This window comes from Protomyctophum parallelum, assembly GCF_964188405.1.
Source record: "Protomyctophum parallelum genome assembly, chromosome: 13".
In the NCBI taxonomy this organism is placed as follows: Eukaryota; Metazoa; Chordata; class Actinopteri; order Myctophiformes; family Myctophidae; genus Protomyctophum; species Protomyctophum parallelum.
In genome coordinates, this window is record NC_139708.1 from 41,521,632 (window position 1) to 41,544,576 (window position 22,945).

The following is a 22,945-nucleotide window of genomic DNA, read 5'->3' on the forward strand; positions in this document are numbered from 1 at the left end:
GCCACAGTCAATTTCAATTCAATTCAGGCAGTGTTGCTGCAGCACAACTACATTGTGTGTCTTATGTTAATGGAGGGAAGAAGTTAATAATATAAATAACATCCGATGGTACATTTCTCATGTGAAATTGCTGCAAAGGCACCCAAAATATCCCCCAAAATTCTGGCGCGCGCAGTGTGATTTGGATTCGGAGTTCCACTCCGGGCCTGCACTCTGCACCCCATTATTGGTTGGTTGGAAGGGGATCTGATTTGTATAAGCTTGGCTTGACCATACTAAACAGGCATAGAGCCCCGCTCTCCGATGGACGCCGCACATGGGACCGGACCTCGGTCTTATTCAAAAAAATATTTGTGGACCTTCATCATTTTTAGTTGAGGACCCCTGCTCTAAATGGTCAGGCACCTGCTTACATCTGTAATCCTTTAACCCCCTACAAGCCTGGCCGCTGCTTGAGATCATCCAGCAAAATCCTATTGAAGGTTGAAGCTGAACGCGGAAATGTTGGCTGAATATAGCCCATTACACATCTTCCAGGGAGCAACATGAAGTCCAGCGTACGGTCTTGTTTCCTTCTAGGGCGCAACATGGAGTCCAGCGTACGGTCTTGTTTCCTTCTAGGGAGCAACATGGAGTCCAGCGTACGGTCTTGTTTCCTTCTAGGGAGCAACATGGAGTCCAGTGTACGGTCTTGTTTCCTTCTAGGGAGCAACATGGAGTCCAGCGTACGGTCTTGTTTCCTTCTAGGGAGCAACATGGAGTCCAGCGTACGGTCTTGTTTCCTTCCAGGGAGCAACATGGAGTCCAGCGTACGGTCTTGTTTCCTTCCAGGGAGCAACATGGAGTCCAGCGTAGCCTACGGTCTTGTTTCCTTCTAGGGAGCAACATGAAGTCCAGCGTACGGTCTTCTTTCCTTCTAGGGAGCAACATGGAGTCCACCGTACAGTCTTCTTTCCTTCCAGGTATGAGTCCACCGTATGTACGGTCTTCGCTCCCTAACCTTATTTAATTAACCTTGGCATCCCGTTGGTCACCCCTCTCCTCACAGCGCTGGCTCTCTACCTCATTACCACCTATAGCCACAAACTGAACCATTTAAACCAAGACCAGCATCGATGTATCCATTTAAACCAATACCAGCATTGAAGTATCCATTTAAACAAGTATCATCGTACACAAAACGTCACAGCAGTCAGGCAAGAAACCTTGTCATGTCCAAAACCAACTTTTACTTGCACTTAAAAAATATATATATGAAAAGAAAACGAATGACGTTCAAGAAATGTAGGCGATCTACAAGCTCAAAGTAGGCCCGTCACAATTATTACATAATTGCAATTATTTCAGATAATCGTCAATTGTTCCCACATTGATAAATGTCTAGAGTTCCAGACATTTTTCAAAACCAGTGGCGTATATAAGCATGTATAGGTCTAGATCAGACATTTCCCCTATTTTGATTTATTTTTTGTGTAAATGATTATTAAAAAAACAATTAGATGTGTTAGTGATTTCTTTGTATTTGTTATTTGCCGTATCATGTGTTATTTGCCGTATCAGCATGTGTTATTTGTGATTACGAAGCCTAAAAGGCAAACCGAAAGACAGATTGTAATGTTCAAAATGTTCAATGCAAAAAGAAAAAGAAATAACACAATTAAAACGCAATTATTTGTGCAACACTTAATCGCCAACTTAAATCTGTAATGGTGACACAGCCCTAAAGCTCAAAGCGCGCGTCGTGAGCTTGCAGATCGGCCATTTCTTTGCTACTTCTCCTTCGCGACCGTGCTTACAGAAAAAAAACACCAAAACGGTGAAATATGGAGATACAGGTTTCTAATGGCGAGTCCCGACAACAATGAACATAAAAATAAAACAGTGACCGCCATACAGATCGTTGAGTCAAAAATCAAAAAGAAGAACATTCTCAGAAGAATTATGCACATTTCTCAAAATTAAATTATATTCGGCAGTAAAATGTATTTCTTTTCTTTTGGGTTACACAATGACTGACGGCCAAGCTACACCGGGACTGTTTGACGTCGTAGGCGCATGCACTTCGCGCACAAAGTACGCGTGCAAAATGCCCCCGGCTACACCTGATCTGTGGCACGCGGCAGATTTGTGTGGGACAATCCGGGAAGATATATAGATACGTGCGCATGGGGGAATACGCGCAGATTTTGTTTTTTGAACAGATCCTATTTTTAGAGCACGCGTATCCGTGGCCCGCGAGATCCGTGCGTCTGGTGTAGCTGGTATCATTGACATATATTGGTCCTATCCAAACGCACTGTACGCGTGCAGTAAACACATACGCACTGCACGCACAAACGTGCACGCAAAATCGCCCGGTGTAGCCCGGACGTCAAATGAAACCTCCAGATAAATGCACGTGTACCTCTGACAGCAGACAACGAGAACAGCAACATCCAACAACAAAAGGCAGAAAAGTAAATTATTATTATTTTCCTCTTTCTTTTCCACTCCATATATGTTTTAAACAATGTCCCTTTTCAGCCAATCACAGTTGAAGCCCACGCTTCTGAAAACGTCCAAAGAAAACGCTAGGGGGGGGGGTGTATTCCGAGGGCAGTGATTGGAGGAGAAAGGGGGAATAAGGGAATAACGACGTCCAATGAGCACAGTCTTATCTATGGGGCTGCCTGTAAATGGGTTCGTCCAATCCGCTGCTTTCTTTGAAATCTGACTAAATTTCTATGACTGAAAAAAATAAAAAAATAACCCATTTTCGGCGGGTACCCCTTTTGGTGTTTTAACATTATGTCACACTTTAGCTATTGAAAAATAGCAGATCTACGAGCTTGTAGGTCTGCTACAATTTCTGAAAATCTTGAAAATGTGGCGCAAACCTTTGAATATATATTCTTTCAGAACGAAACGTAGGCGGTCAACTACACATTTATTTATTTGGGGGTACTTGACATATTTGAGAACCACTGACACAGAAACACAGGGTTTTCTCAGAAAACTGTCAGGATAGAAGACATTCATAGGATTGTCCTCAGGTCTAAAAGGGATAATAAACAAGCCAGATTTGCGGTGCCACAAAACAAACCGGTCTTCAAGCGTTGCGTCAACGTGTAGATCAGTGGTTCTCAACCAGTGGTCCGTGGACCACCAGTGGACCTCGAGGAGGTTCCAGGTGATCCCCCTGCTAGACGATGGAGACGCCACACAAATATATATATAGAATGTAGAAGAATTGTTATTTTGATCAACGTTTGCCTGTTATCGATACCCATACTGGTAGAGCCATCAATACAGCATGGACCCATGGACAACCTTTTGGTGTTTTAAGCATGTTATGCTTTAGCCATTCTGAAAAACGTGAATATGTGGTGCAAATCTTTGAATATTATATTCTTTCGGGGGGGGGGGGGGTATTGAAAAATAGCAGATCTACAAGCTCGTAGTGCGGTACAGAGTGCAGCACTACGAGCTTGTAGATCTGCTATTTTTTGAAAAATCTTGAAAATATGGTGCAAATCATTGAATTCTTTCAGAGGGAACATTTGAACTAAAATCTTTGCTTCTGGGGGGTACCTGGAAAAACATATTTTCTGATGGGGGTCGGCGGCCAAATACAGATAATTCTGGGGGTACTAAAAAGTTTGAGCACCACTGACACATAGAAAAAGAGTTTTTTTCAGAAAACTGTCAAGATTTAGAAGACATTGTTTTTTAGAATCTGACCTCAGGTCTAAATGTGTTAAAAGGACTTCTAAAACGTTCAGGGTTCAAAGGAAAAACTTTAATAAATGCTTTCAGATCTTTGATCTTCACTGCATTGAAACAAAAACGTTACGGGTTACTGGAAACAAAAAAAGCCAGATTTTTATTATTACTATTCACCGAAACTTCCCCAAAAAGATGCTGGGTTTAAACCAGAGCCATAGAGTACGACAGAGTTGCGACATTGAGGGGGCAGAAAACAGCCTGGTCACCTGGTTCATTTTAAACCCATTTTGGGCGGGAAACCCTTTTGGTGTTTTTAGCATTAAGTTATACTTTAGCTATTGAAAAATAGCTAAAGTACACCGAGTGCCACGCTACAAGCTTGTAGGTCTGCCATTCTTTTTGAAAAAACGTGAAAATGTGGCACAAATCTTTGAATATATATTATTATTCTTTCAGAGCCAACGTTTTAACTCAAATCTTTGCTTCTGGGGAGGTCCCTGGAACTACATATTTTCAGATGGGGGTCAGCGGCCAATTACATTTTTTTTGGGGTCCTCGACATTCTTTTTTAGAAGACATTTATTCAACGTCAGGCCTAAATGGGTTAACGTGTTTGTCACTGTAAAGCCCATTAGACTCCAATGCATTCCGTAAACCTCCGGTTCAGGCCACATTGTCACTATATTCGCCAATAGAAGTCTATGTAGGAGAGGCCGCCATTAGACTGAAGCCAATAGAAGTCTATGTAGGAGAGCCGCCATTAGACTGAAGCCCCATGAAGTGAACAGAGTTGTCGTAACTTTGTCTTACTCTATGGCTCTGGTTTAAACTGGTTTAACACCAGTTCTGTGAGAGGACCAAAGTACAGCTTATCAGCCAATGGGGATATTTAGAATTGGGAGACCACGCCCTCCTAAAATGATGAAAAATAAAGAAAAAAACACAAAAAGGCTTTCTTCCCCGTTCTGGGTTCTTAACAAGCAGACTATGTTTTTGCCTCGACAACAAAACAAAAAAAAAACTAACAAAAAGTACAAACGGTCTCTTCAAACATGCCGTCGTTCTTTTAATCTCCCTCTGTCACGCGCAAGGCGTCCCTTTGCCCCCACCCCCCCCCCCCTCCACTACCTCCCTCCCTCCCAAAAGAAAAATAAACAAATAAAGTTCCACACGTCGGAGTCCCAGCCAGGACTCCATTAGTTATCGGACATGAACAAGTTCCTCGATTAAACAAAGCACCTCAGGAGTTCAGAGTGCATCCTCCCCTCCCAAAATGTTCTTCAGTATTTCGTCCTTTCCTCCAGTCTCTTGTTGTCACACACAAAAGTGTCCCTTTATGTAAAAAAAAAGAAGAAAAGAAGTCTCGGTCCGGCTGGATCGGACCACCCAAGATTAAATCTTTTCATAACGACATCGGCCCGGCTTTAGTTCCGAGTCCGTTTCTCCACCCTCTAAATAACCCCACCCTCCCCCCTCGTCCAGTCTCTTACCCGATGGGGTGTGGGGGCGAACAGGCCTTTCCTCCCCGATCTCACACACGCGTCAGCCTTCTCCAATCCTTCTCGTCGCAGTGTTTATTTTAAGGTCAGGTGTTTAGGCATAATAGTTTCATGTCTTTTTTTATATGCCACTCGGTAAGAAAAGACTACAGCAGTAGTTAGTTAGGCAAACAGAACAAAACAAACATCTAGAGATGCACCATATAATCGGTAGCGTATCGCAATCGACCATACAAACGCCATAGCGGCATCAAATCGGTCTCAAAATAATGCCCGTTATTTTCACCGATAATATATGGCTTTCTACTGTCAGAGCAGCCGGTCTGCCTGTCTCTTTAAGCTGTCAGCAATGAGTTCAAAATTATAAATATAATATAATGTAATACAGCGGAACTTGGAATCGGCCGATATGACCCTGCAAATAATCCGACATCGGTCATAATTGCAATATCGTGCATCCACCACGGAGGATTACGGGCATTGTGTGAGAGATCGGGGAGGAAAATCCCGGTCGGTCGCGGTGTGGTTAGGTGAGGCGGAGGGGTTTAGGGTGAGGGGAGGTTCAGGGCTGGGTCTGCCCTGGCTGTCAGGGGTCCGTGTTGGGGCTTTTGGAGTGGGAGGTCAGAGGTGGGTGATGCCCTGGCTGTCAGGGGTCCGTTTTCGGGCTTTTTTGGGTAGGTATTGGGAGGGGGTTTGAGGAGGTTTTTGGGGGTTTGGGGGGAGGGGGTCAGGGCTAGGTGCTACCCTGGCTGTCGGTGTAAATTTGTTTTGGGGGTGGGGGAGGATTTGGTGTCCATTTTGTGGTGGTTTTTGGGGTGTTGTCAGGGCTGCGTGCTTCCCTGGCTGTTCTGGGGGGTTTTGGGCGGGTTTGGGGAGGTCAGGGCTGGGTGCTGCCCTGGCTATCGGGGTCAGTTTTCGGGGGGTTTTGGGGGGAGACGTCAGAGGTCAGAGCTGGGTGGCTGTTCAGGGATCAGTTTTCAGGGGGTTTTGGGGGCGGGACGACGTCAGAGGTGAGAGGTCAGGGCTGGGTGCTACCCTGGCTGTTCAGGGGTCAGTTTTCAGGGGGGGTTTGGGGGTGGGGGGGTGAGAGGTCAGGGCTGGGTGCTGCCCTGGCTGTTCAGGGGTCAGTTTTCGGGGGGGTTTTGGGGGCGGGTGGGTCAGAGGTCAGGGCTGGGTGCTGCCCTGGCTGTCCGGGTCCGTTCCCGACGTGCTGGAGTCCGAGTCGGAGTGTTCGTCGTCGTCGTCCCCGTTGTCGTTGGCCCCGCCCCCCGCCCCCCCCGCCGCGGTGGGGCACTTCTCTCGTATCCGCCGGTGGGTGGCGGCCAGCCGCGCCAGCACGCCCTGGTAGTCGAACCGCCCGCGCTTCTCCCCGAACGGGTCCTGGAGGAGGGGGAGGAGGGAGGGGGTTGGAGACATAACGTTAGTTAACATCATTTCTCCAGCTTGATCGCCACTCTGACAGAACTATAGTCCTACGACGTATACTTTTACTTCATTTTTGAAGGGCGCTAGGCCCTCCTATATACAGCTTTTGTCCCCACACATGTCATATTTGCCATTGACGATGAAAGGAGAAATTAGGTCACACTGCGCAAAAAGCATGGAATACGGATGTGTATATTACAGGAAACTCCCGTTAAACTTTCCAACAAACTCCCGAATTGTACCATCACACTAGGGGCGGATATCACCAGGTACCTGGCGATGTGATTACATATCGATTCCGAGGGTCATGATTCGATTAAACCCCGAATAATTGGGCTACGTTACGATTCGATTTAATCCCGATTAATGATGATTATTCACTCAGTCACTGTGTGACTAATAAACAAAGTGCTTTCTAATGATTATGAATATATATATTCTTTCACAGTGCACGTTTTTAACTCAAATCTTTGCTTCTGGGGGGTCCATAGAACAAAATATTTTCAGATGGGGGTCCGTGGCCAAATACAGAACAGCAATAAACAGATTAATCGAACACTCAGGCCAGCTTCTCCCTATCAAACTCTTAGAAACATTAAGCAGCTTTCTTAAAAAAAAAAAAAAAAAAAAATTGTACAAGCATACAATAAATATATATTAATAATGGCATAAGATGTCATGTCATAGAAATACATGGGCAGGATTTCAGTTGAGGTCAGCAGCACTCAACTGTCAAATTGTCTTTATTCTTTGTTAGGACAAAAAAGGTGCTTTTCTTTGTTTCCTTATTCGGGGATTTAATTTTCAGTTACTGAAGTGTCATTAAGGAAGCTTGGGGTCAGTTCTTGAGACTAAATGTTGCACTTTTCTGTTTGTTTGCACACATTAAGGAGCATTTGGTTTAAAGTATTTTACAAGTGTATGGCAACATTTTGGATTCTATGATGTTGAGGGGACACAGGAACTCGATACAACTCACATGTACAAGACCATATTGCCCACTGACATCCAGAGATGTAGTCAAGACAACCATCCCGATCCCGAACACAGCTGCCCATGCACTCAGAAAAGGCGACTAGAATTACAAAGTCCATTGCAAAGGATTTACGTTCATATTCGGTCGTGGAGAGCGACTGATTCCGGGCCATGCTACGCACTTTGGAGCCACACTACATCGGCCACATTTCACAGACTGTCGATGGTGTGAGTTTTATCGAGTTCTCGTGTCCCCTCAACCTCATACAATCCAAAATGTTCCCTTTCTGTCATCTTTTTTCTCTTCCCCTCCGCGTTGGTAACTCGTTCTGTTTTGATTGTTGAAAGCGTGTGCGAGCACTGTGTGCGTCACTCTAAACAGTCTGGTACGATGCCGCAGCGCAGTCGCAGATTAGTTCCGCCCTTTTGCTCCGGTAATTTTTTTAAATTATATAATCAATTTTTGACATTTGTGTAAAATTTCCCCCACCACTACTGTATATATACAGTATATTACTGTATATGCCTGCTAAACTTGAGGTTTACGGGCAAATCTAGTGCCCATAATTGCCCGTTAACTCAGCTTTTCACGCATTTGACCCTCAAATATGGAAAAAAGAAACTTTGTGGCAACACAAACATTAAATGCCGTTGCCAATGAAGGGAACATTTACATCATATGTAGACGAGGAAATCGGCTAACCAATCACATAAATAGATAAGAGCGCCCCTCAATTCACCCGGGTGTGATTGTTTTCTTTACAGTTTCTGCAAAAAGATAAATAATCTGCCCGTTTGCCATTGAATAAAGCTGAAAAGGTGAATTAAGTCTTTTCCAAAGAGAAGCGACTCTGAAATGACTATCCCCAGTTAGCCAGCAGCGTAGGACTTCTAAGCAGGCAGGCAGGTACCTGCATGCTCTGTCCTTGCAGGTAGACTCTCTCCTTGCAGACCGTCTCGTAGAAGTCATAATACTCCAGGAAGGACTTCTCCATCACGCTCCTGAAAACAACATGAAATCACAGTTTGTGTCGGCGAATGGAGGGATGTGATTGGGCAGTGTCAGTCAGGGCAGATCGTTCATTGGTCCAGGTGGTAAGTACAAGGCAGATGCGTAGAAGAAGAGAGTTGCAATACGCGTTGAACTCGCCACAAAGTGGGGCGCTATATGGGCTATAGTTCCAAACATTGGAACTATCCCATTGAGACGAAGTGGGGCGCTATATGGGCTATAGTTCCAAATATTGGAACTATCCCATTGAGACGAAGTGGGGCGCTATTAAGGCTGCAACAACGAATCGATTAAATCGATAAAAATCGATAATTAAATTCGTTGCCAACGAATTATCTTATCGATTTTTATCGCGGGTGTTTTCCAACATTAAAATGAAACGTTCAGTAACGGCACTAGGCTGAACGAACAATATGCAACGGGTCGGTATAAACACAACACAAGATTGTCTTGAACGTGACCAGAACGTGACCAGAGCGCTCCGCATCTACCCCTCTCTCTCCCAACTTCAGTCTCCCCCCCACACACACACACACACACACAGAGGGAGAGCGTCAGCCAACTGAGCCAAGTGGCTTTGTGGCTGCGATGATCTGCTGATCTGCAAACTCATCAACCGGTTGCAAAATGCCCCAAACAGGTCCCAAAACATGGCATTTGTGAGCACGGCCACTGTCCATATTTGTTTGTCTTATGACAAAAAATGCACCACAATGTCTGAATCTGTGAGCTTAGTTGCAGGCTGGCTACGACGAGCACTAGCAGTGTAGCTTGCTAACGATCGTTAGCTCCTCATTTGTTCCACCTGTGTAATCACAGCAGCGCATTGAAGTGGGCACAGGGTGTTTTTGCTTAACAATGGTTTATTCAGTGCTGTTTAACTTTGGCAATATGTGATACTAGAGCCTAGACCCTAGAGAACATGCCAATATGGCTGCTAAATAAGAACGGTTTCCCCTATCAGCTAGCATGCTACTTGTAACTTGTGTGCATACTGCACACTGTGTGTGTGTGTGTGTGTGTGTGTGTGTGTGTGTGTGTGTGTGTGTGTGTGTGTGTGTGTGTGTGTGTGTGTGTGACTGTGTGTGCGTGTCCACACAGACTGTAGGACAGTGGTTCTCATAGTGGGAGTTCCAGCTACATTATAGATAGTTAGGAAGTAAACCAAGTGGAGTAGTGGACCCCAAAGGGTCTGTAACAGAGAGTGCAAAAATGGAACCAAATGGACTCTCAAAATTGATTTTACCATAGAAATTAAAAAATAAAAATTGGGGTCCCAGAGATAGAAATGGAAAGAGACAGTCAGCTATACACGGTCAACATTACAGATTACAGTATCATTACAAGTAGGAATGGCAATGAAATCAAATTGGATAAAAAAGGTGGTAAAATATTAATTTTGAATGAGTATTCATTTTTATTGTTAGTTACAACATGCCTAAAATAATTTGAAGCTAATTTGTTTAAGTAATTGCAAAAAGGTGCCATAATCCGATTCATCGATTCATCGTTTAAATAATCGGCCGATGAATCGATTATGAAATTAATCGTTAGTTGCAGCCTTAGGCGCTATATGGGCTATAGTTCCAAACATTGGAACTATCCCATTGAGACGAAGTGGGGCGCTATATGGGCTATAGTTCCAAACATTGGAACTGTCCCATTGAGACGAAGTGGGGTGCTATATGGGCTATAGTTCCAAACATTGGAACTGTCCCATTGAGACGAAGTGGGGTGCTATATGGGCTATAGTTCCAAACATTGGAAAGCATTTCCGGGGGCCCAAAACGTTGAGAACCCCTGGTTTACCACAGAGCATCAGGACACTTTTATTCACAGTATAAAGAACAGGTACATTTCAAACAAAAGCCAATACAAAAACCACTACAAAGACAGTGTATTGAGGTAGAGAGACATAGAGAGAGGGTTTAACCGTTTGTTTACCCCAGAGCGTCAGGACAGGCCACCTTCCCCTCCAGCATGTCACACACCGCCACCCTCATGGTCTCATGGCGGATACACTCGTTGTAGTTCTTACTGTCCCCTGGGTGGCGCTCCTGAGTCACACGGAGACAGAGAAAGAGAATATAAGGGCTTTCTATATAATTAGAAAACCTGTCAAAATTAATATTCCAATTCGAATTTGTCTGAAGATTTTCAAATCAATTATTGAGCCAATTGCCTTGTATGTTAGTGAAGTGTGTGGTAGTGAAATCAGGAATTTTCTAATTGGGCCAAAGATCCAATTGAGACTATTCACGCAGAATTTTGTAAATATATATTAAAAACTCAAAGAAAAACTCAAAATAATGCATGCAGAGCGGAACTTGGCCAATTCACTCTCCTAATCAAATTCCATAAGCACCTTCAAAATAGTGACCCCACCTCCTACCATCACCAGGCCTAGAGGAGAACATGAGCAGGAGTCCCCTCAGTCAGATGGTCCTGAGTCTTACCTCACCACCCCTCCCCTGACTAAAACAACCTCCACTAACCAAATTATCAAAATGCAACAAGAACATTACCGGTATATCACATATTGGAAAAACACAAATTACCTGACCACTGTCACTGATCCAAAACTGAGGAAGATGTTGACTATGTACAGACTCAGTGACCACCGCCTGGCAATAGAAACAGGCAGACACAGACAGAAGTGGCTGCCTAGAGAAGACAGACTGTGTTCACTCTGCTCTCAAGGGGAGGTGGAGACGGAACTACACTTTCTGTTACAATGCGACAAATATAAAGAAATCAGATAATCATTCTGCCCTAAATGTAAAGAAAAATATAAAGAATCTGAATCCACCATTAATAACTCATCACTTCAATTTGTTCTGGGAGAACAGTCCAAATGCACAGTTTTGGCAGCAAAATACGTGTGGAGTTGTCATCAACTGAGGGACAGCCAGTGGACAGAAGAGACAGGTATATCTGTCTGAACAGGGTCATTAAGTTGCCGTTATGTTTCAGTTTGTTAATTTATTTTCATTGCTTGTTGTTCATTATTGTTGGGATGTTTGTTGTTGTCTCTGTGTGTGCAAATGTGAAAAATTGAGAGAATATACTGGTTAGCGAGTGGAAAGCTAATGATTGACATTTGATGCCACAGACCCAGACGGAAGCATGAGGGGTGCAAACACTGCCTGGCTTCGAGGTGATTCTTGTCGTTTACATATCGTTGAGTCATTGGTTGAATACTTTAGAGTAGACTTTTAGACGTGAGGCCCATTCTAAAAACGCTGTCGAAACCCTGACCTACGATTTCCGACAAACTGTGTGTGTGCACATGTGTGTGTGCACACGCACCTGTTCGAAGGTTTGTTGTGGTGAAGGTTCTCAGTGGGTTCATGTGTTTGCTCCGACGGAGCACCTACCTCGAACCCTCACCTCCCCCGGGGCAGCACACCTAAACCTAACCCCAACCCTCTCCCGACCCCCAACGCACCTCGGACAATTCTCCGTCAAACCATAGTATGCCTCCCGTTCTCAGTGTGTGTGTGTGTGTGTGTGTGTGCGCACCTGTTCGAACCCAGGCTCGTTGTGGTAAGGGTTCTCTGTCATCAGAGACTGAATGGAGATGAGAACTGAAGAGATGCTCTGAGCTGGACTCCATGCTGGACCTGTCCACGTCCTACACACACACACACACACACACACACACACACACACACACACACACACACACACACACACAATAATAGGCTTTACATTATGAGCCAGTGGATTTTAGCCAGTGGTCCTTGAGGGGGTTCCAGGTGGTTCCCAGCTAAATGATGGAGAGTTGGTTGGTAACCAAATTGACCCTTATTAGAACTTTAACTCGAGAGCATAAAATTTAACGAAATGGTCACGGGTCCTTTTGGTTTCACTTTTACGCTCTAAGGAGTTGCATTATTGTTAAACATTTGCATTACTTAATTTACAAGAAGTGTACATTTTGAAAAGAACGTTTGCCTGTTATCTCTCCTAATGATACGAACATCCTTTAGTTTTGGGTCTGAGAGGCTAAATGTCATCAAATGGTGGTCCGTGGCTCAAATGCCAAAAGAATAATGGGCCTCTGTGTGAAACAGGTTGAAAACCACTGTACCAGACGATCACTATGCAACCTCACTCTCAATACAAAGGAGCTTTATTGGCATGAGAAAACATACGTTTACAATGGCCGCGTTTATATGAAGGGTGATCATTCTGAATAAATACTTCTGAATAAAATACTTCGGAATCGGAAGTAATGCTTTTTTTCTGCGAGTTTCCATGGGAATTGGTCATTCTGAATTAGTGTTTAGAAGACATGATACATGTTAATTCACGTGAAACTACGCCATCTGTTGGACACATACAATATAGGCAGTTCATTCATTGTGACCGTCTCCACAATACAAACATAACGAAAGACGATACTTTGAAATCCCATCATTTCATTCCGCAGTAGCTTTGAGGCTGCTGGTTGGATAGGGGCGGGCATATATGTTTACCGTCTTTTTTTCCCCACCCGCTGCGGCTCCGCTTCTCCGCTGGGAAGGTGATCATCTCGTTTTTATTTGTACTTTATTATCTACAGCACGGCCAGGGCACGCAACACTGATTATTATTGTAACAGGTCGCTAGTTATTTTTGAGAGAGAGAGAGAGGGAGAGAGAGAGAGAGAGAGAGAGAGAGAGAGACAGCGTTGAACACACACAAACACACACACACATTTTTTTGTGGATTTCGGATCTGCAAAATGCACAAAATAACGCGCTCTATGTGCAAACTCCTCGGCGCGCCTTGGAGCATGATCAGAAAGACCAGAATGAAAGAAATTTTGACTCATATATACGCTGCTTCGGATGTAAGTTAATCCGGCCAGTGACATCGGAATGGTTTTTAGATCGCATCGAGCATTTTCATTCGGATTTAAGTTTTTGTAGGTGTTTACAATGACAACACAATCAAGATCTCTTCTCTCTCACTCACCCCAGACCTCTCTCTATCTCTCTCACTCACCCCAAACCTATCTCTCTCTCACCCAGACCCCTCTCTCTCTCTCTCTCACTCACCCCAAACCTCTCTCACTCACTCACCCCAAACCTCTCTCACTCACTCACCCCAAACCTCTCTCACTCACTCACCCCAAACCTCTCTCTCTCTCTCTCTCTCTCTCTCTCTCTCTCTCTCTCTCTCTACCTCTCTACCTCTCTCGACCTCTCTCGACCTCTCTCGACCTCTCTCTCTCTCGACCTCTCTCTCTCTCGACCTCTCTCTCTCTCGACCTCTCTCTCTCTCTCTCTCTCTCTCTCTCGACCTCTCTCTCTCTCTCTCTCTCTCTCGACCTCTCTCTCTCTCTCTCTCTCTCTCGACCTCTCTCTCTCTCTCTCAACCTCTCTCTCTCTCTCTCAACCTCTCTCTCTCTCTCTCTCTCACTCACTCCAGACCTCTCTCTCTCACCCCAGCCCTCTCTCTCTCCTCTCACCCCAGACCTCTCTCTCTCTCTCTCACCCCAGACCTCTCTCTCTCACTCACCCCAGACCTCTCTCTCTCTCTCTCTCTCTCTCACCCCAGACCTCTCTCTCTCTCTCTCCGACTCACCCCAGGATGCTGAGGCAGACCTCTCTCTCTCTATAGTAACGTAGTGTCTCTCTCTCTGACTCACCCCAGGATGCTGAGGCAGACCTCTCTCTCTCTCTCTGACTCATCCCAGGATGCTGAGGCAGACCTCTCTCTCTCTCTCTCTCTGACTCACCCCAGGATGCTGAGGCAGACCTCTCTCTCTCTCTCTGACTCATCCCAGGATGCTGAGGCAGACCTCTCTCTCTCTCTCTCTCTGACTCACCCCAGGATGCTGAGGCAGACCTCTCTCTCTCTCTATAGTAACGTAGTGTCTCTCTCTCTGACTCACCCCAGGATGCTGAGGCAGACCTCTCTCTCTCTATAGTAACGTAATGTCTCTCTCTCTGACTCACCCCAGGATGCTGAGGCAGACCTCTCTCTCTCTATAGTAACGTAGTGTCTCTCTCTCTGACTCACCCCAGGATGCTGAGGCAGACCTCTCTCTCTCTCTCTCTGACTCACCCCAGGATGCTGAGGCAGACCTCTCTCTCTCTATAGTAACGTAGTGTCTCTCTCTCTGACTCACCCCAGGATGCTGAGGCAGACCTCTCTCTCTCTCTCTCTCTCTCTCTGACTCACCCCAGGATGCTGAGGCAGACCTCTCTCTCTCTATAGTAACGTAGTGTCTCTCTCTCTGACTCACCCCAGGATGCTGAGGCAGACCTTTCCGTTGCGGTAGAAGTTGGGGTTGAAGCGGACCGTGTTGTGTCCGGTGGTGATCAGCTTGACGCGGGGCGGGTGGATGGGGTAGTCGGGGGGGCAGCGGAACAGGAACAGGAAGAAGCCCCCCTCATAGGGCGTGTCGAACGGCCCCGTGATCAGAGCGTGGATCTGGGGAGAAGGAACCACGGGGTCGGGGGTCAGCACGGGGTCAAGGGTCATCGTCAAGCATGCAGGTGTTAGGGCATTAAGCAACTAGTCGACTATTCAACAATTCAACTATACTCGACTAGTAAATCCACTAATCGACCTTGTTGGTACTAAAATAAAAATCCCCCCGTTGTGTAGGCCTCAAGATCAGGTAGATTATAGTTATAGTCACCAATGTACAGTTTTTAAACATACGAATATATATATATATACATATACTATGTTTACAGGTTAGTTGTTGACAGGTTGTCAAATACTAAACTTTACATACTTTATTTATTTTGGCAAATGTTAGATAGTCTTGCTGTCCTAATAGAGCACCGAAGTCTGACATCAATATCGGTAGAGGGCGCAAATCCGCAGGTACGTGTACTTTTTATTTGCATTATAATCCTTTAAAGGGGGAATTTAGATCGCCTCATATACGAATTGTGTTTGAAAAATAAACATGTCACCCTGGGCGAGTTACGTCAGGACTTTGGTGCTCTATGCCAAGTAATACTTGTTTGTCACTTTGTTTCCATTTATTTATGGACCAAGACCACAACAAAGCACAAAGACCTTTTGGATTTAGTCCAGTCATTTTTTCAGGGAAACGCATGCCATTGTGAATTGTGATTGAGATTGATTGATTGACTCAATTATTTATTTGGAAAAATAAATAGTCACTTTATTTGAAGAGTCAAAACTGTTCTTGGCTTTGTTTGTTCATAGTAGTAATGTTCACGTCAAAACTACAGGTGAATATGCATTTAAAAAAACATTCATAATTTATAAAAATACATATATTATCGGTTATTGGTATCCGTCTTGAGGAGCCGTAAGTTATCGACCAAAAATGAATATCGTGCACCCCTACTACTTGGACTCCTGATATGCCTTAGTGTCGTAGACTCGTAGTAAATAAGTGTCATACATATTCTGACGAAAACCTGGAGACTGACATTCAGACATTCACGGACGGCCACGGCCACACTATTTTGTCCACGTACGGACATATTGATGGCACCTGGAGCCAGGATTAATTAAGGGTGCAACAGTCGATCGGACTCATCGATTAAAAAGGGATATAGTTCACCCCAAAAGAATGGGACTTCGGCCGAGTCTCAAAGAGCTTCCATTGACTCTGGCGGTCATAGAGTTCAGAACGCGGTCGTGTCCTCCTTATCCCATTTTGGGCGGGAACCCCTTTTGGTGTTATACTGTAGCACCAAATGTGTTATACTTTAACTATTGAAAAATAGCAGATCTACAAGCTCTTTTAAAAAATAGCACACCTACAAGCTCGCAGCGCGGCACTCGCGAGCTTGTAGGTCTGCTATTTTTTTTTAATCGTGGCCCACATGTTTGAATATATTCTGTCACAGCGAACGTTTTTAACTCAAATCTTTGCTTCTTCTGAAACAACATATGTTCAGATGGGGGTCGGCGGCCAATTACATATATTTTTGGTGGCCGTTGACATGAAAATGTTTGTGAATGACTGACGTAAAAACAAAAGTGTTTTTCTGAAAACTCTCAGGATTTAGAAGAAGGCATTTCTCGAATCGTCCTCGGGTCTAAATGGGTCATAGGAGAGGTCAGGGGTCAACGCTTACCTTGGTCATGTCCTGAGGGTCAGGAACCACGAACATCCCTGGAGGAGGTTCTTTATAGATGGACATGATGTCTCTACACAGAGAGAGAGAGAGAGAGAGAGAGAGAGAGAGAGAGAGAGAGAGCGAGAGAGAGCGAGAGAGAATGTGTGATAATATGCATGTCAATTGAATACACAACCACACAGGCCACACACACGACAGTTGGGGTCAAGTGTCTTGCCCAAGGAACGCATTTTGTAACACTAGATTATTTTTATGTTGAATCTAGAGTTGTTGCAAAACCAAACTATTTTTCCCCCCCCTTGATAGAAAGTAGGCCTATAGCTCATAACGTGTCTACGGTGGTAATTCAAGCTTTTCATACAGCTGCAATGTTGGTGAGTTTGACGTTGTTGTTGTTAAATACAATCAGATAGGACTTTTCTGTTTGGATGTATCGGGCTGTCAATGGCTGGTGTTCAGTGACCTCGGCCCCCATGAGGAATTGGACCTGAATATATTATATATATATTCGCCTCGGTTCGTCCCCATGACAATTATAAAAAACATTTTGTCTCTGCTGGTGTTGCAACTCTAAATTCAAAATAATAATCTAGCGTTGCACATTGCGGCTACACACCCAGACACTAAATCAAGTAGACTCCAGTGGCTTTAGTTTCTATCGTAGCCAAGGGTCATGTACTTTGATTAGATTAGAACTACATTCATGGGAGGAAGAGTTCAAACGTTTATACATGACAACTCCTTAATAAAATGTAATTAATTAATGTACAAGATAGTTTAAGTGATGCTGGTGACAGCCTGTGTAAAATGCACTGCTGCTAATGGACTAAACTGTCCCTTATGGTGTAACTTCCCTAATTAGCCTCTAACCAAGAAGGATGATGTTAAAAAATAAGTAGAAAAGGTTATATGCGTGGACATCAAAATGTGTTTTGTTGATGTGGTTAAGAGTTGTCTCGATTCCATTTCTTTCAGACCGAGTACAAGTACAAGTACTTCATTTTTAGTACTCGCCGATAGTACCGATACGATTACTTTATTTTTGTTGCGTAAAGACTTATTATACCCCCTTTTCCTCATCGATGCAGATGGATCTCTGATCTACACTTGTCAGTTGTCATTCATGCTTGTAGATCGGCTGTTTTGGGCGATCTGCTGCAGTGTTGGGTCAGACTTGCTCCCGTTGCATTGATTGTTCAGCCTAGTGTTAATTGGATGTTTTGGTACTCGGGTCAAAGTATCGGGCCGGTTCAGAGTACTTGAGGGTGGTATCGGCATGAGTAACCGATACTATCGGTATCTGCCCTAATCTAAATGTGGTGTCATTAAAATGACTGTCGACATGGCACACTGAGTAATTATAGAAAACAGAAACATGGCACTTCATTTAAAAAACGTTGCAGATCATAGCCGCAATTTGCAACACTAGATTTCCTTCTTTAAAAAATATATATATATATATAATGTGTTGAATATAGAGTAGCAACACCAGCCATTGACAGCACATAGGCCTACATCCAAACAGAAAGTCCAATCTGATTGTATTAAACTACATTAAACGCACAATTATCCTCTGAAAAGTGTTTGTTTCATAAAAATCCACCGTAGACATGTTTATGAGCTACATACTTTCTGTCAAGAAATTGGTGACATTATTGGTGTTGCAATTCTAGATTCAACCCATTAAAAAAATATGTGATGCAAATTTTGGCTAACACACACACACACACACACACACACACACACACACACACACTTGAAAGAACATGTCAATAATCATGTTGTTGTCTTTTTTTACCTCTTGATCCTGAGGATGCACTGCTGGGACGCCCTCTCGTTGTCCCAGTCGGTGCTGAGCGTGGGGTCCCAGGACGTGGCGTGGATCTGGGACAGCAGACCCCCGGCCCCTGCGACCCCCGCCACCCCTCCGCCGACCCCGGCGGGGAGAGGCGAGGCTGCTGCGGCGGCGGCCGCGGCGGCGTGGTGGTGGTGGTGATGGAGGAGAGTCGGCGCCACGGCCGCGACGGGCGGCTGCTGGGGAGGAGGTGGAGGTGGTGGCTGTGAGCCAGAGCCGATGACTAGTGGCGTGAAGCCCGTGGATGAGGACACCATGGTCGGAGGAGGGGTGAGGCCGAGGAGGAGGCCACCGCCACCGGCCGGGGGAAGGGAGGAGGCCTGGGGGAGAGGCTGTCCGTGTCCCGGTGGTGCCCCGGTCAGAGGCATCGGGGCCCCGTTGCCCAGTAGGCTGGACACGCCGTTGCTGGTGGTGCTGGACTCTTCTCCTCCGAAGCTGTCCGCCATTTGTAAACGATTTTTTTTGTTTTAATAATAAGATTAAACTGATGTGTTGATAGCAGCAGCAGGTTGTCTGGTTGGTCGGTTGTTGTTTTTTTTTGCGGCTCAGAGCAGCTGGTGGCAGCCGGGGAGGACGCGGCACAGAGCGGATAAGAAGGCCACTACTAGTCCCCCTGCCTCCTCCACCTCCTCCTCCACCCACAGCAACATGACGGTGCTGCTGCTACCAAAAAAAACTACCAAACTACTGGCAACGGCCCTCCTAAAAACACAGCGTTGAAATTAACACGGTTAGCGGCTGCTGTGTAGAACCAAATGGACGCTGCAAGGGTGACGGTGTTCGTTGGAGAGTCGTGTGGAATATTTAGAGAGGTTTTTTTAGAGAGAATAAATGCTGTTGTTGTTGTTGTTGTTCTGTGAGGACAGAGAGAGGGAGAGAGAGAGAGAGAGGTGTTCGTTTTTTTGGACGTTCCTCTTCCTAGGTCTGTCTGAGGAAGGATGAGTAACGCGACGTCACGGCTGTACCCATTTGTCAGCCTTCTGATTGGTCGCTGACTGACCAACCAGTAGGCTCTTTTTATGCCTTGTTAATAAATAAACTGTTACTGTGGACGAACGACACCATGATAAAGCGTTACACTTGTTACGTACATTACACATGGTCCATATATATATATATATATATATATATATATATATATATATATATATATATATATATATATATATATATATATATATATATATACACACACACACCATAACCATAGTATGAAAGAACAATACTCTAAGGAAAATCCCACGGTTCTTCCGGGTCTTCTTTGACGTCACCTATGCAACCTTGGTGCATTCGTTCTAGTAGTTCCAGGAAACAAGTTGAGCCTCTCCAAACATGATTTGTTCCGCATGGGGAACTTTTTGCCCCGAACGCCGCACAATCCACCATGTGACCGACACATCCAAAGAAATCCCCCAAGCGAAACATAAAATGCAGATTAACTTTTTTACTTTTACTTTTTTTAGCAGATCTTAATTATATCTACAGACATTAATTGAGGTAAAAATTAGGCAACTTTAAGCACCAATCAATGGGCAACACTTGTTTTTATTGATTGATTGAATACTTTATGAAGTGTGTTCAGATATTACAGAGGCACAATGATTGTTAAAATTATAACAAACACGGGGGCTCAAATGTTTCAATTGTGATCCTGTGTATTCAATTAATTAAGACATTTAAAGACAGATTGATGGATTGATTGAGTGATTGAATATAGGCCTACTAAACAGTCATCAGTTCTAAGTATTCAATTATTATGAAATACAATAGGCCTACATATAGCCTACAATAATAAACATAAAAAATCATAGATATTTATAATGTGTAGCAAAGTAGTGTGGTATAATGTTCATAAGTGTTTTATATAGGCCTACTGTTTTAAAACGGACGGAAAAGTTTAAAAGTTATCCTGGTCTGACTTTTTCAAAAAGGAGGGCAGAAAAGTACACAGACATTTTGGGCGAGCCATTAGGTATCAGCAGTCATCCACCGCCACCATGTGGCCAGTTTGTACACAGCAACTGATGGGAAAAAATAATAGTTAATAGAACCTAAATTGGTGTTTGGTTGTCTAGTACAGTCAGTGGTTCCCAAAGTGGGGTCCGGGGGGCCCCCAGAGGTCCTTGAGGGAGTTCCAGGGGGTCCAGCTAAATTATTTGGAACCAAATGGACCCTTATGGTTATGGGTCTGTAACTCTGAGAGTTTACAAATGTTGTAATGAGTTAAATAAATTACCATTACCATACAATATAAATTGGGGGTCCCAGAAATATAAATAGCTAGCTTTTCACATGGGGGTCCGCAGGCTAATTGGGGGTCCTTGACGTGAACAAGTTTGGGAATCTCTGCACTAGTAAATCCATTCTATATATGTTTTGTTTCTGTTATTTTCCTTTTTTATATTAAGTGCGGGAACCCGTTTTGGTGTTTTAAGCATTATGTTGTGCTTTAGCTGTTGAAAAATAGCAGATCTACAAGCTCATAGTGCGGCACAGAGTGCCGCGCTACGAGCGTTTTGAGTTAACTCAAAACTTTGCTTCTGGGAGAGTCCCTCCCTGGAACGACATATTTTCAGATGGGGGTCGGCGGCCAAATACATATATTTTTGAGAATGTTTGAGAACCACTGACATAGAAACATAGGGTTTTTCAGAAAACTTGTCAGGATTTACAATTTACAATTTAGGCATTTAGCAGACGCTCTTAATCCAGAGCGACTTACATTAAGCAAGACCAAAAAAGCATGGGAATACATCACATAAAGACATCATGAAACATGCGTAAGCTAAGAAAGTAACAGTGGTGTAGTGGCTATTTGTCAACAACAATAAAACTCAAAAGGCCACTGAGGCACCGGGTATAGTGGATGATGTGGATCTTACGCAGGGATAAATGAGTTGATGTCGAAACAGCTCTTGCAGGTTGGTGATATTTTATTGTTTTTCCTTCATAGACGAGTATGGCAAACATGATGGAAATAACTGCTTTGACCCTGTCACCCTGGTAAAAACTTGTGCACCTTCCCAGTGCCAAACTGACTGAGTGCCTGTCTGATGACAGTTAAATAAATTCACCTGTGTACACCCAATTGCCCAATACCTTCAAAATAAAAGTCTTTAACTGGAACACAAATAAACTGAAATAATAATGCATACAATAATGCTACCAAACAAATCCAACAAATAAATGTACATACAAGATAGTGAATAGCTCCAACATTCCGGCCCCTAATTGGGAAAAGTGTAGGCTACACGTCACAATTACACTAATTTCATAAAGGAGCTATTCAATCTCTCCATCTTGTACTCTGTGGCCACTGAAAGAGAAACAGACAAAGACAGCATAGAAAGAACAAAGAATAATTGTCCATGGCTCTACAGTCTACACTGTGGCCTCCAACATCAGAGGGATCTTTGCTGCAGGTCTATTTAGGATGTGTGCACACAGTGGAGTGCCTTTTAGAGTTGTATTCCTTAAACTTCACTTTCCTCTTCTGGCCTTGGGGATGCTGTACAGGTTCTATGAAGGGCGCAATGCACTTGTCTTCCAGATGTTCCGCAGAAACCCTATTATTTGTGACAACAGAGCAGCCAGTCTTCACTGCGTTGTCTCCACTACGAAGAGGTCCATTAATTACCCAGCCGACTCTTGTTCGGACTGCATAGGGTCCTTGACCTTGACTGTTGATCAGCTCCACAGGTTCAATCACTTTTGCTGCATTTGATCCAATGAGCAAATCAACATCTGCATCCACGTTTTTCCAAGTTTTATTTTCCTCAAGTAGGACCATTTTTCAACATCCTCTTGCCGTGGAATGTTCACCCTCGACACTGGTATAGTCTGTTGAGTTAAAACGTTAGGCAGTTCAATGAAATAATTTGTGTCCATGCCAGACACTTTCAAGTCAGACAATAAGGTGGTGCTCACAATCTTCTTTTGACCCATTGTCTGTAATAAAATGCTGGCCGGCCTGCCACTTAGGCCGAGTTTCTCTGCCAGGTGAACAGTGCAAAAGGTACTGGAACTCCCAGGATCTAAAAGTGCATGTGTGTGCACAACTTTGTTATTCGTCTGACTTTTCACCTGAACTGCTACAATGGAGAAAACTGAACTGTCCTCATCACCGGCCCCAATGTGACCACATGTCTCAGGCTGTTCAGGTGTTACACTCAGTGGAGGGCTCACAGTTTCATTGAAGGATGTACCTATACCCTTCTGCTCAATGTGCAGGACAGAGGGATGCTTCTGGTGACACACGCTGCAATCCAAACGACTCCAACATGTGGAGCTTGTGTGCCCAACTTTTAAGCAACCAAAACAAATTCCATTTTCCTTTATGAAACTTATCTTGTCCCGATGCATCTTTGACTTAAACTGTGAGCATGTATTCAATGAATGAGTGTTTTGC

At 44.2% G+C, this 22,945-nt stretch overlaps 1 protein-coding gene and 1 long non-coding RNA gene across 2 annotated transcripts; one reads left to right on the top strand and one right to left on the bottom strand.

The window, feature by feature from the left end:
- Window positions 1-3,538: 3,538 nt before the first annotated feature.
- LOC310868841 lies at window positions 3,539-6,437 on the top strand. The gene is made up of 3 exons (XR_014570105.1): window positions 3,539-6,111; window positions 6,172-6,221; window positions 6,295-6,437. It is a non-coding gene; the product is annotated as an uncharacterized lncRNA (long non-coding RNA).
- Window positions 6,190-19,456, bottom strand: ube2z (ubiquitin-conjugating enzyme E2Z). The gene is made up of 7 exons (XM_083779274.1): window positions 18,481-19,456; window positions 16,680-16,752; window positions 14,855-15,042; window positions 12,139-12,250; window positions 10,561-10,673; window positions 8,516-8,606; window positions 6,190-6,584 (listed from the first exon to the last, which is right to left on the bottom strand). The coding sequence occupies exons 1-7, from the start codon at window positions 18,981-18,983 to the stop codon at window positions 6,369-6,371; spliced, it is 1,296 nt and encodes a 431-aa protein (XP_083635400.1). The 5' UTR covers window positions 18,984-19,456; the 3' UTR covers window positions 6,190-6,368.
- Window positions 19,457-22,945: the final 3,489 nt, after the last annotated feature.

Bases quoted from the DNA above. Each gene is read 5' to 3' on its own strand.
- ube2z (XM_083779274.1), bottom strand. From the start codon at position 18,983: ATGGCGGACAGCTTCGGAGGAGAAGAGTCCAGCACCACCAGCAACGGC. The intron at 12,251-14,854 runs GTGAGTCAGAGA...GTGTGTGTGTAG, and splicing joins GTCTGCCTCAGCATCCTGGG to GACGTGGACAGGTCCAGCAT. The intron at 10,674-12,138 runs GTGCGCACACAC...CGTGTGACTCAG, and splicing joins ACGAGCCTGGGTTCGAACAG to GAGCGCCACCCAGGGGACAG.